We start from the raw sequence: 13,049 nt of genomic DNA, 5'->3' as shown, positions 1-13,049 counted from the left end.
TTTCCTCCCAAGTCCCTGTTCTCTGCTTTCCACCAACATAAACCAGGACCCATTTACATGACAATGAAGGGAAAAGGTGCATCCCATGGCAATCGTGTATTAACCTGAAAGAACATTCAGAATCCACTTTCACCCCCACCTTCTTGCTGTCAGAGGCTGACCGGCTGAGCTTGAGGAAAGTGCTGAGCCACGCCGGGCCCCGTGGACGACCCTTACCTGCGCAGAGCTCTGCTTGGCAGTGTGAGTGATGATGACCTTCAGCATCGTGTAGGACAGAATTAGGGAAACGCTGACATTTTTAGTGTCTGAAGAGAGAGAACTTCCAGGCACAGTGTCCAGGCACAGTGACGGTATTTTTGTTAAAGTGGGCTTTAGCCTACAGTGAAAAAGCAGAAAAAACATCTCGGTAATCACATGAGACCGACACCCATTTCAATGCCTTTGGAGGTCTGACTGGGGAGGTGGAGGGTGAGGTGGTCCTGAAGGTATTGCTGTGGGAGGAGCCTGAGGACACATGGCTGTTGACCTCCCCAACTCCACTGTGGTGGGGGACCGTGGGCATGGTGGGGTTTGCAGTGCCCTGAGGGCAGGCACCTGGTGAAGGAGGAGCTGCTGCTGAGCTCCGGCTGCCCGTGGACCCCGTGCAGTTAGGCTCAGGGCACCCAGATCTCTGACTTTCCAGGAGAAGCCACATTCATTATTTTTCAGGTGAATGGCCCTTAAGTGTTTCTCCCAGTAAGGTGCGTGTGTGTGTGTGTGTGTGTGTGTGTATCACTTTTTTTTTTTTTTGAGACAGAGTCTCACTCTGTTGCCAGGCTGGAGTGCAGCGGTGCAATCTCGGCTCACTGCAACCTCTGCCTCCTCCTATCCAAGTGATCCTTCCACCTCAGCCTCCCTAGCAGCTAGGACTACAGGCACATGCCACCATGCCTGGCTGATTTTTGGATTTTTTGTAGGGACAGGATTTTGTCATGTTGCTCAGGCTGGTTTCCAACTCCTGGATTCAAGCGATCCACTCACCTTGGCCTCCCAAAGTGCTGGGATTCTAGGTGTGAGCCACCTCGCCTGGCCAACAGTCACATTCCTTACCTTCCTGTACATGTGCTATCAGCCTGGCAGGCCCTCATTCCTTCCCACATTCCAAAGCCCATCTTGTCTGTAATTTCCTTTCATGGATATTCTGACCTTCATTGGTTAATATGCATTTCCCCCTGCTTATGAAATGCAAACTCCACAGAGCAGGAAAGTTAGAAGTTTCAGCAAAGTAAACTTTGCTATTGTTAGTTTAAAAACTAACAATAGCCGGGCATGGTGGTGCACACCTGTAATCCCAGCACTTTGGGAGGCCGAGGCAGGCAGATCATTTGAGGTCAGGAGTTTGAGACCAGCCTGATGAACATGGAGAAACCCCATCTTTACTACAACAACAGAGAAATTAGCCAGGTGTGGTGGTGTGCACCTGTAGTCCCAGCTACTCGGGAGGCTGAGGCAGAAAAATCATTTGAATCCAGGAGGCAGAGGTTGCAGTGAGCCAAGATCACGCCACTGCACTCCAGCCTGGGCGACAGAATGAGACTCCATCTCAAAATAAAATAAAATAAAACTAACAATAGCTGGGTGTGGTGGCTCACACTTGTAATCCCAGCACTTTGGGAGGCCCAGGCAGGAGGATTGCTTGAGCCCAGGAGTTTGAGACCAGCCTGAGCAACATAGCAAGACCTGGTCTCCATAAAAAATTAAAAAAAAAAAAAGAAGTTAGCTGAGCACCTTGGCATATACCTGTGGTCCCAACTACTTGAGAGGCTGAGGTGGGAGGATCACCTGAACCTAGGAGATCCAGGCTGCAGTGAGCTGTGATTGTGCCTCTGCACTCCAGCCCCGGTGACAGAGTGAGACCTTGTCTCAAAAACAAAACAAAAAAAAAACAACTTCACAAGCATTTCTGTATACCATTATAAATGTTGTCAGCATTTCTAATCTTGTACTTGGTTTAATTATTTGCTTTTTGTTTCAGGTTTTTTGTTTTTTAAATTCCCATGATGAATACCCCTATGTCTTTGTGTTTAAATGTATCTGTACTTAGGTTTTTTGGACAGATTCCTGTAAGTGAAGCTAACTGAGTCTAAAACCTTGCCTCTTTCAGCACTTTTCATGACCTAGTTTTGCCTTCCCTAGTGGCTTAGTGGGGTGGGTGGGGTGAGTGGGTCCTGTCATTTTCTTTTTTTTTTTTTTTGAGATGGAGTCTCGCTCTGTCACCCAGACTGGAGTGCAGTGGCACGATCTCGGCTCACTGCAACCTCCGCCTCCCAGGTTCACGCCATTCTCCTGCCTCAGCCTCCCGAGTAGCTGGGACTACAGGCGCCCGCCACCACGCCCAGCTATTTTTTTGTATTTTTAGTAGAGACGGGGTTTCACTGTGTTATCCAGGATGGGCTCGATCTCCTGACCTCGTAATCCGCCCGCCTAGGCCTCCCAAAGTGCTGGGATTACAGTCGTGAGCCACCACACCCAGCCCGTCAACATTTTTGTTCACATTATTGGAGGATGAGGCTCCCTGGACCATTCTCTTGCCTTGCCCACCTGTACTGGGGCAGAGGGGCAGCTGTGTGCAGTGCCTGCTTTGCCCCATCCTCACCCATGCTACTGTCCTCTCTGTTGTCTCTACCTGGTCTTTGCTCACTGGACGTTACAACCCTGGGGCAGGGTGACCCAGTGGACTGCTGTGTGCACAGACTCACCCTTTTCCACCTATGAAGGCCGTAGTCGTGGCTTGGACATGGATCCCATCGCCTGTCGTGGTTGACTTCATGCTCTCCACAGTTACTTTTTCAACCTGTAATCTGCAAAGCGAAAGCATCAAGAGTCAGTTCTGTTTCAATGAATCAGCCTGGACAGCAGGAGAAATGCCTTTGAAGCAGACAATTAACAGCCTACCAAGCCACCATCCAGTCCCTTGACCCCTCAGCTGTCTAATCTGCCCAGGCCTATAAGCTCAAAAATGTTGATCCTGTTTCCCCCTGAAAGGATACAGGCACAGCATAGAGCGAGAATATTTCTGGTGAACTATATCAGTCTCAAGCAATATACCCATCCCAATCCGTGGGACTGTTGGAAGTTGAAAATGAGCATCTAAATCAGCAGGTTTCTGGTGGAGAAGTCATACATAGGGTCAAGGAAGCACTTACCCCAGCAAGAGCTGTTCCAGGTCAGCATTTTTCAGCAGGTCTGGGAGTGCATTGCTGATGCCTGAGGGCAGGGTGCTGTTCAGCACGCCCTGAGCAGACTCTTTGAGGTCTTGGACTTTGCTGGTCACATCCTTCAGAGGCCGCTGGAGAGTGGAGAGACCAGTGCCACTGAGGAGTCCTTTTACAGGGTTCTTGTCTGAACCAGTGGGTAGTAGGCTCACCAGACCCTCCGTCCCCTGGGGTAGCAGACCACTGACAGCACCAGTGAGTTCTGAGAGCAATGGAAGGTTCGAGGACTTGCCGCCATTTCCCTCACCTAGGATACCACTGAGGCTGGCACCTCCAAGTATATCAAGGGGTGAAGTGAGGTCTAATAGAGACAGCAGGTCCAAGTCGCTCACTGTGGATAATACGGTCCCAAGCAAACCAGCCAAGTTAACCTTCTCACACTTCAGAATCTTCTCAATCTGCAGGGGCAAGGTGGCATTCATATCTGAAAAGGGTCAAGAGACACATTCTTGCTGTGGCCTTCCCAGTTGGTTCAGCAAGAAGAAGCTTTCCTGCCAGGCAGCTGGCACCTTTGAATTGAGGGGTCCATAGGAACTGTATATGGTGCCTCCTGGAAAAAACAGTGCTTGCTACTGCCTACTCCAAGGACAGCCTGGTGTCAGAGAAATTTGCCTGTGCCCTTATTAAGAGCTACCATTTATTAGCAACTACTATGAGATCAGCCTGCTGTTGAGTACATCTAAGGGGATTTGGGCATGGAGTGAAGGGGCCTCGTGCCACTGGACTGCAGCCTAGGCAACAGAGCAAGACCCTGTCTCAACACAAACACAAACAAAAACAAAACAAAGCAACCAAAATTAACCACCATTACCTCCAAATCACTGTGTGATGCGTACAAAGCTGTCTTTTTTTTTTTTTTTAACCATGTGTGGTCTTTTTTCTATATATTTGAAGTATTTTGTACCAAGGAAGGCTGCTGGAAGAGCAAAGCACATGTCTTCCTGAGTCAAAGCAGTCTGCATTGGAGTCGTGGGGCTGGCCCTTTGGTCATGCAGCATGTGCCAGGTCTCCCTGTGTGGCCCTGTCCTCTCATCCTGGATGGCTGAGGTGGGCCATGACTGTGAGGCTGGCGTCAGAGCACTGAGAGCCTTCCTGCTGGCCTTCATTTGCTAGTAAATCTCTGCTCCTTCTGGCTCCTCAGTGGGAGTCACTTCTTTGCCCAGCCTTAAATTCCTGAGTTGCTCTGCCCTCACTCTCTGCGGGGTTCTTGGAGGAAAGAATTCCTCATTGTCTAATGCAGGAGGTGAGACTCAGGGAGTGAGTGAACAAAAGGAGTTTGGAGAGAGCAAATCGGGTCAAGGGGATGATGGCGGGGCCCAGATTTCCCATTTCCTGGCTCCTGTTAAAGCGGATTGAGGTTTCAGCACCTGTGGGAGTCTGGGTGAGCCCTGGGGCCCAGCAGGGAGGAGCTGGGCAGTCTCTCTGCACAGTCTCCAGGTGAGGTGGGAGGTAATCAGTCTGCCGGGTGGGAGAGTTCCCTCCTCCAGGGTTGTGTAGACCAGCCCTAACCTACGTGTGGACCCTGGACAAGCAGCCTCAGTGCCATCTTGGAGCAGATGAGGAAGCCAGACTCTCAGGCCCACTGCAGTAGTGCCGGACCAGAATGGCTAGGGGGGCCTGGGCAACTGTTCTATCACAAGCTTCTAAGGTGAGTCCAACACCCCCTCATGTTCGGGACCCACATGTTCAGAAGGCAGAACCCCCCGCTGAGCTTAGGAATGAGAAGCCTGTGTGAGGGGCTGAAAGGACCAAGGGTGTGTAGCCCTTACTTACAGTCTTCGAGTTTGCTGTCAGATATGAAGTACTTGGTGACGCGTGGACACCTGCCTCCTTTGGTCCTCGCTGGGTATTTTCCGGTTAGAGGGACTTTTGAGGCTGACAGACTTCCAGGGAGCAATCCAGGTGGAAAACGGACAGGCAAAGTGGGTGTTAGGGAAGGCCTATCTGCGAGCTCCAGCTGGCCAAGTGCTTCCTCGACCGCCAACATGACAGCCAGGGCCCAGAGAGTCAGCATCGTGGTGGCTGATACCTGCAAAAGAGGGCTTCTTCAGACACCACATTCCCCAGGGACCATCAGGCCACCATGTACGTTTGTGTAGGACGTCCACATACTAGGGTCCTGGCCCTTGCGGGAGGGCGCCATTCCCATCGTAGATATTCTAGTCTGTATGCTGCAGTCATGGGAAAATGTTGCAGTATGTAGCAGTCAATGTCTTGAAGAAAGGGCTTTTTCCTACTTCTTTTCTTTTCTTTTCTTTTTCGAGACGGAGTCTTGCTCCTGTCACCCAGGCTGGAGTGCAATGGCATGATCTTGGCTCACTGCAACCTCCGCCTCCCGGGTTCAAGCGATTCTTCTGCCTCAGCCTCCTGAGTAGCTGGGATTACAGGTGCCTGCCACCACGCCTAGCTAATTTTTGTATTTTTAGTAGAGACAGGGTTTTGCCATGTTGGCCAGGCTGGTCTCGAACTCCTGGCCTCGTGATCCACCTGCCTTGACCTCCCTACTTCTTTTCAACTGTGCATAGACCTACTCTCCAGGCTGGTCATTGCGTTTAAGTACAGGCCAAGCCCTGCTCACTGGTGTTACCTTCAGGTCACATATTCTCATGCCACCTTCCTCTGTCACATCCCTGGAGCCATCTGAGTCACCAACTGGGGAACTGGAGAGTTCTGAATCCTGCAGCTGCACTCTCAGGTCTATCTCTTGTCACTGGGGTGTGTGCATACGTCTGCTCACACTGAGGATTCTGAGACTCAGGAGGCAGAGAGCTGGTTCCACACCCAGTCAGGACACCCCTGTTTGAGTGTGAGCTGTGCTGGGTGACTTTCGAGATTGATCCCCACCACTGACCCTCACTTTCCTCCAAAAGTGTGATTCCCAAGTTTTTCCCTCTAATGTTTAGGGTGAGGTGGAGGTTTGTGTCCCCTGGCATTTTACCTTGGTGAGGCAAGGTGAGCTTGTTTTGTAAAATTGGGTTGGGGGCCTTTTTTTTTTTTCCCCCACAAGGTCTTGCTCTGTCACCCAGGCTGGAGTGCAGTGGGGCAATCTCGGCTCACTGCAGCCTCTACCTCCCAGGCTCAAGTGACTCTCGTGCCTCAGCCTCCTGAGTAGCTGGGATTACAGGTGCGCACCACCACACCCAGCTAATTTTTGTATTTTTAGTAGAGAAGAGGTTTCACTGTGTTGGTCAGGCTGGTCTCTGACTCTTGACCTCAGGTGATCCACTTGCCTCGGCCTCCCAAAGTGCTGGGATTACAGGTGTGAACCACTGTGCCAGGCTGGGTTGTGAATCTTTGCCCTTGCCATGTATAGGCATTAACAAAAGCAAGCCATTTGCCATTTGCCAACACCCTAAAAAAGTGTCTATCCCGGCCTGAGTAAAAGGGTGAGACCCCGTCTCTACAAAAAAAAAAAAAAAAAAAAAAAAATTTAGCTGGGCGTGGTGGTTCATACCTGTAATCTACTTGGGAGGCTGAGGTGGGAGGATCGGTTGAGCCCAGGAAGTTGAGGCTGCAGTGAGACAAGTTCACACCACTGCACTCCAGCCTGGGCAACAGATCGAGACTCTATCCCTAAAAAAGAAGAGCAACTATGGCAGGAATGTGAGGAAGGGTACAATCTGAATGAAGCCAGTGAGAATTCTTCAGTTTGAATTAATTAGGCCTTATGAAAAAAATCTCAACACAGCTTCATTAATTTTTAAAATTTTACTCTCATCTGCGGGAAATTCAACCTCAGTATCTCACATGACATCTAAGCATACTTTCGCAGAAAAAAAAATCTATGCCTGTGACTGAGTTGATGGCAATATTGTCAGACTTTAACTTGAGTGAAACCTTTTGAGAATCCCAGGACTAAATCCATTCTCTGAAAACCAATGCCTAACAGGCAATTGTCAACCACCTTCCCTGTGCTAGGCAGAGTGCATTTCAGCAGGGGAGGGACATTGCTAAAGCGATCAAAAAATGCATAAACCCTCGTTATGGGTCCTTAGATGGACTGTGCGTTGCTTGTTGCCACCTGAGAGCTGGACCTTCTCTTTCACCCGTTCGACGCAGCAAGTTCTTACCTTGCCTGCGGTGGATGGGTCCAAGTTTTCGGAAGCTGCCTTTCCTTCTGCTCCTGCCGCCAGACTGTTGATGACAGAGCTGCATCCCAATTTTATAGCCCAATGTCTGTCTGAAAAGTCAGACAAGAAGGGACACAATCCAAGCATGCTGATAAGGGCAGCGTGATTCAGGCTGCCTTCCAAATCATCCCCTTCTCATTGCTGCAACATTGCCAGTGTCTTCCTGAAAGATGTTCGGAGTGCTTGGAGCTTCTTGTGAAGGGGGCGGGCAGGCCAGGTGTCTGTCTCTCTGAGGTAGGTTAGATAGTAGAACCTCTCTTAAAAAAAACACTTATCAAATTTATGGCAAGAACAAGCCACTTGGTATTCCATGAACCGCATCTGGGGCTTGTGGTTAAAGACATCCTGTAGCAGAGAGGAGCAAGAACCGAGGGAAAAAAAAAAAAAAAAAAAAAAAAAAAATCCCCAGGCCTGCACAGGTGCGGAAACCTGGAACTAATGACCTCAAACTGACCTAGGCTCTTTTTGATGCTAAAAAAAACTTTAGTTTAGCTATACCCATGGGTAGAGATTTAAGATTTTAATGAGACATGCGATGTATGTAATAGCGCGTACAGCCACTGAATATGCAGGCCTCATAAAGCACCCCCAACGTGTTTCGTAGCAGCCCCTTTTTCTTGCCCCTTGATGAATAATCATGCAAATCTCCCATAAAGGAAGATCCCTCCCATCACACGGAGCTGTCTCACTTTTGATGAGCTGTCAGAGGGTTCTTTTGCTTTGTAATAAACTCTTTTTTTTTTTTTTTGAGACGGAAATTTATTCTGTCACCAGGCTGGTGTGCAATGGTGTGATCTTGGCTCACTGCAACCTCCGCCTCCCAGGTTCAAGCGATTCTCCTGCCTCAGCCTCCTTAGTAGCTGGAATTACAGGTGTACACCACCACACCGGCTAATTTTTGTATTTTTAGTAGAAACAGGGTTTTGCCATGTTGGCCAGGCTGGTCTCAAACTCCTGACCTCAGGTGACCTACCCACCTTGGCCTCCCAAAGTGCTGAGATTGCAGGCGTGAGCCACCGTGCCCAGCCTGCTTTGTAATAAACCCTTTTGTTTACTTTTACTCTGGACTAGCTCTCAGATTCTTTTGTGGGGCAAAGTCAAGAACATGAACCAGCCCGCTGACGTCTCCTGATTTTAATTCTCCATTTTAAGCCGTTAGGAGCCATTGGGGCACTAGAGAGTGACAGAGCAGAGGGACTGAGAGGCTGGCAGGTAGCAGCCCTGGGGGAGCCCTCTCTGGTGCCCGTGCTGTGCTCTGGGCATGGATGGCACTCAGCACTGAGTCCATGAGCTGCTGAGCCACTGACTCTGGGCACTGGAGTCAGAAAGTTTTTTTTTGTTTTTTTGAGATGGAGTTTCACTCTTGCTTCCCAGCCTGGAGTTCAGCGGCACAATCTTGGTTCACTGCAACCTCTGCTTCTGGGGTTCAAGTGATTCTTGTGTCTCAGCTTCCCAAGTAGCTGGGATTACAGGTTTGCACCACAACGCCCGGCTAATTTTTGTATTTTTAGTAGAGATGGGGTTTCGCCATGTTGGCCAGGCTGGTCTCAATCTCCTGACCTCAGGTGATCCACCTCCCAAAGTGCTGGGATTACAGGTGTGAGCCACCACGCCTGGCCTGGAGTCAGAAAGTTCTGGGCTCAGATCCTGGGTAGGCCGCTTGCTTGTTGTGTGGTCCTTGGCTTCCATTACCATCATGCACTTCTCTGGTTACAAATGTGCCAGGCTCTGGCAGGTGGGAAAGACCCAACCCTGTCTCTGGTGGCGGGGCTCTTCCAGTTTTATGCGTGGGACAGATGTGAATGAAGTAATTCAGTGTACGCCACTACTTATTGAGGGACTAGTGAAGAAAGGGTGTGTTCTGAGGGAAAGGAGCCCAGTTCTGTGAGGGAACAGGAGAAATCTGGGAGGGCTTCCCTTAGGAGGTGATGTGAGAGCTGCTGTCTGAAGGATGAGCGGGTGTCATTGAGGTGATCTATGATCATCCTGCAGAGAAACATCCCAGGTAGAGAGAAAAGTGTTCACAGGCTCTGTAGTGAGTGGGTGGCCCTGAGGTGAGTTTGGGGCATTCACCTCTCCTGGGAGAAGGTTGCTGGGAAGATTAGAAGAAGCAGATAAATAATTTAGTATAGAAGTTGACAGAAAGGGTCAGATGCGGTGGCTCATGCCTGTAATCCTAGCACTTTGGGAGGCCAAGGTGGGCAGATCATGAGGTCAGGAGATCGAGACCATCCTGGCTAACATGGTGAAACCCCATCTCTACCAAAAATACAAAAAATTAGCCAGGCATGGTGGCACATGCCTATAATCCCAGCTACTCAGGAGGTGGAGGCAGGAGAATCACTTGAACCCAGGAGGCGGAGCTTGCAGTGAGCCGAGATTGCACCACTGCACTCCAGCCTGGGTGACAGAGCAAGACTCTGTCTCAAAAAAAAAAAAAAAAAAAAAAAAGAGTTGACGGAAAGGAAAAAACCTTATGAATGCGTCTGGGTAGTTAATTCAGTTCAAATGTGCCTGAAGTAAGTAGAGTAGATGGCCCCTGTCTATTGGGTTCAATCAGCCCCCAAGATACATGACATTCTTGTGCATTCATACAGTAGTGACTGTATGGGGCAGTCCCTGTTCCCTATGGCAAATGTGTCCCAACCTCTGTTTCATGGTCCAGGCTCTGGGCCTGACTGCACAGGGGGGAGGTGGGCCTCTCCTTGTCTGGAGATTCTCTGAGTGACTTTTTTTTTTTTTTGAGACAGTGTCTCATTCTGTCACCCAGGCTGGAGTGCAGTGGTGCTATCTCGGCTCACTGCAGCTTCCATCTCCTGGGTTCAAGCGATTCTCCTGCCTCAGCCTCCTGAGCAGTTGGGACTACAGGTGTGCACGATCATGCCTGGCTAATTTTTGTATTTTTAGAAGAGATGGGGTTTTGCCATGTCAGCCAGGCAGGTCTTGAGCTCCTGGCCTCAAGAAATCCGCCCGCCTCTGCCTCCCAAAGTGCTGGGATTACAGGGGTGAGCCACCGTGCCTGGCCTCTCTGAGCATCTTAATTCATTGCAGGCTCCAAAAAGCCCCACAGTAATGGGCCTGTGTGCTCTTGTTCATTCCTTCATTCCCACAGACACATATTGTGCCAGGCAGTGTTTCTGGACAGCAGTAGAACATTGCATATCACAGACAGGGTTCCAGCCCTAAGGCTGCTGATGGTCAGCTGGGAGAGACTGACACTCCTAGCTCATCCCAGGGATGAGTGAATGAGCATGGATCAGGCTCGGAGGGAAAGGAAGCTGGTTCCGGGAGCTGCACGAGCTGGGCTTGGGCAGAGCATCTGGAAGGTTCTCTGGAGAGTCCATGTGGCAGCCATGGGCCTGGGCCTGCCCTTTATTCCAGTACCTCTGAGTTCAGAAGAACCTGGAGGTCCCAATAGACATCATTATCACCTTGGTGCGTATGTTACAGGTTTTAATTCTTGGTTCCTCTCTTCCCCAACTTCTGGATCCTGCTTTAATAAGTAAGGGTGGAGGTGCAGGAATGTTTTAGAAGGCCTCTCTGCAGGCGGCCCAGATTGGAGAACCACTAGTCTAGTCCATTCTGCACCCTCATTTTGTAGGTGAGGACACTGAGTTCCAGAGCAGGGGTCACATGCCCCAAGACACCCAGAAGTCTGGAGCTGGTCTAGGATTTGGACTTGGATCGTCCTACTGGACATAAAATGACCTTCCAGTACCGACTTTTCTTTTCTGGAAATGAAGTGGGAAGTTGTCAGGGTTCCAGCATGTGTGCAACACATGCATTCTTTCAGCAAACAGCCCCTGCACTTTCTCCCTGCCAGGTACTGCGGTGGGTGGTAGGGATCAGGCAGGGGACATGCCATACTGTGTCCTCCCTCATGCAGTTCACCCCTTAGTGGGGGACACTGATAACAGGACAATTCTATTTTTTTTTTTTTTTTTTTGAGACAGAGCTCTGTCTCCCAGGCTGGAGTGCAGTGGTATGATCTTGGCTCACTGCAACTTTTGCCTCCTGGGTTCAAGCAATCCTCTCACCTCCCAAGTAGCTGGGACTATAGGCGCGTGGTACCACGCCCAGCTAATTTTTCTATTTTTAGTGGAGACAGGGTTTTGCCATGTTGCCCAGGCTGGTCTCAAATTCCTGGACTCAAGGAATCCACCTGCCTTGGACTCCCAAAGTGCTGGGATTACAGATGTGAGCCACAGCACCCGGCCTGACAATTCTTGATAATGATACATGTGTGAAGAAAGAGAAACAAAGATGATGGAGAAGAGGGGGTGAGATTCCTTTGGACCCACACCTCTGTGCTGAGTGACATTTTATCCCAGACGTGGGTGACATGATGATGGATCGAACCATGCAAAGACCTGGGGAGTGAGTAATGGATGCAGGGCAATTGGAAAGTATAAAAAACCTGAGTGGGCATGAGCTTGAGTAGCCCTAGGGGTGAGAGCTTGGCTGAAGATGAAGGAGACAGTAGAGAAATGGGAAGGAAGATGTTGATCCGCAGATGTTACCAGGCAAGGAGCTGCCCTGCTCTGAACGCCTTCCGGGTGAAATCATCAATAAGAGCCTGTTTTCTGTTGCCTGTGACCAGATGCATCCTGAGGGATACACTGTGGTAGACTTTGGATTTTTGTTTTCAGGGTGATTGGAAGGTGGAGGGGTTTAAGCTTGGGAGTTACATAACTGGCTCAGCCCACTTTGCTTCCCCTGGTTGCCCCTGGAATGAGACTTGAATGGTGTCACTAGGCTGCTGAGGTTCTCATTTATATTTAAGAAATTCAGCTGGGAGCAATGGCTCATGCCTGTAATCCCAACACTTTGGGAGGCCAAGGCAGGTAGATTGTTTGAGCTCATGAGTGCAAGACCAGCCTGGGCAGCATGGCGAAACCCTGTCTCCACAAAAATACAAAAATTATCTAGGCATGGTGGCATGTGCCTGTGGTCCCAACTACTCGGGAGGCTGAGTTTGGAGGATCGTTTGAGCCCAGGAGGTTGAGGCTGCAGTGAACCTTAATCACACCACTGCACTCCAGCCTGGGTAAGAGGGCAAGACTCTGTCTCAAAAAAAAAAAAAAAAAATCTAGTCTTTGGACAGGGCTCCTTCTTACCTGTTATCTCATCGAATGGCTCCCCAAATTCTAGAACCTATTCTTTGGGCCTGAGGCTTTCCCTGTATAGCAGGAGAAGGCCCAGTCATCATCTAGGTTCCTATCACTTGAAGATTTGTGATTTTGTTTTGTGCATCCTATCATGCTGTTTGGTGTAACCACAGCTTACAAAGCAAGAGTCCAGGTGAGGAAGCTGATTTTGCCTCGGGGGTGGTGAATGCCCGCTTCAGGGACCTGCAGGCTAGGCATTGGACTGGGGTCCTGCCTTCAAGCAGGCTCAGCATGTCTGCTGCATGGCCCTCCCTAGGCTGCAGGACCTCTCCAGCTCCACTGCAGTTCTCATGCCGTGAACCTCAACTATGGTTTCATTTGTCAAAGGCCCCACTTTGGACATTGCTGAACAGATAGTGCGTAGACCTTTGTATTAGATACGTAGACCTTTGCATCAAATGTCAGAGGGCAGAACTTAGAGTTTTATTCATGATGATAAGTAGGAGCCAAAACTCAACTGTCCTGGGTCTTATTTTTCTTGGACATTTGAGGGAAAT

The 13,049-nt window shown here is 49.8% G+C and overlaps 1 protein-coding gene across 1 annotated transcript; it reads right to left on the bottom strand.

The window, feature by feature from the left end:
* Positions 1-1,270: 1,270 nt before the first annotated feature.
* LOC134729706 (vomeromodulin-like) lies at positions 1,271-12,848 on the bottom strand. The gene is made up of 2 exons (XM_063601237.1): positions 5,028-12,848; positions 1,271-3,678 (listed from the first exon to the last, which is right to left on the bottom strand). Exons 1-2 carry the CDS (start codon positions 5,266-5,268, stop codon positions 3,182-3,184), a joined length of 738 nt encoding a protein of 245 aa, XP_063457307.1. The 5' UTR covers positions 5,269-12,848; the 3' UTR covers positions 1,271-3,181.
* Between the last annotated feature and the right edge of the window lie 201 nt (positions 12,849-13,049).

The sequence above is a fragment of the Pan paniscus genome, chromosome 21, assembly GCF_029289425.2.
Source record: "Pan paniscus chromosome 21, NHGRI_mPanPan1-v2.0_pri, whole genome shotgun sequence".
Taxonomy (NCBI): Eukaryota; Metazoa; Chordata; class Mammalia; order Primates; family Hominidae; genus Pan; species Pan paniscus.
The sequence above is the reverse complement of the archived record's forward strand: the minus strand, read 5'-3'. Positions and strand labels throughout refer to the sequence as shown.

Bases quoted from the DNA above. Each gene is read 5' to 3' on its own strand.
- LOC134729706 (XM_063601237.1), bottom strand. From the start codon at position 5,268: ATGCTGACTCTCTGGGCCCTGGCTGTCATGTTGGCGGTCGAGGAAGCA. The intron at 3,679-5,027 runs GTAAGTAAGGGC...GACCCTTTTCAG, and splicing joins TGACAGCAAACTCGAAGACT to ATATGAATGCCACCTTGCCC.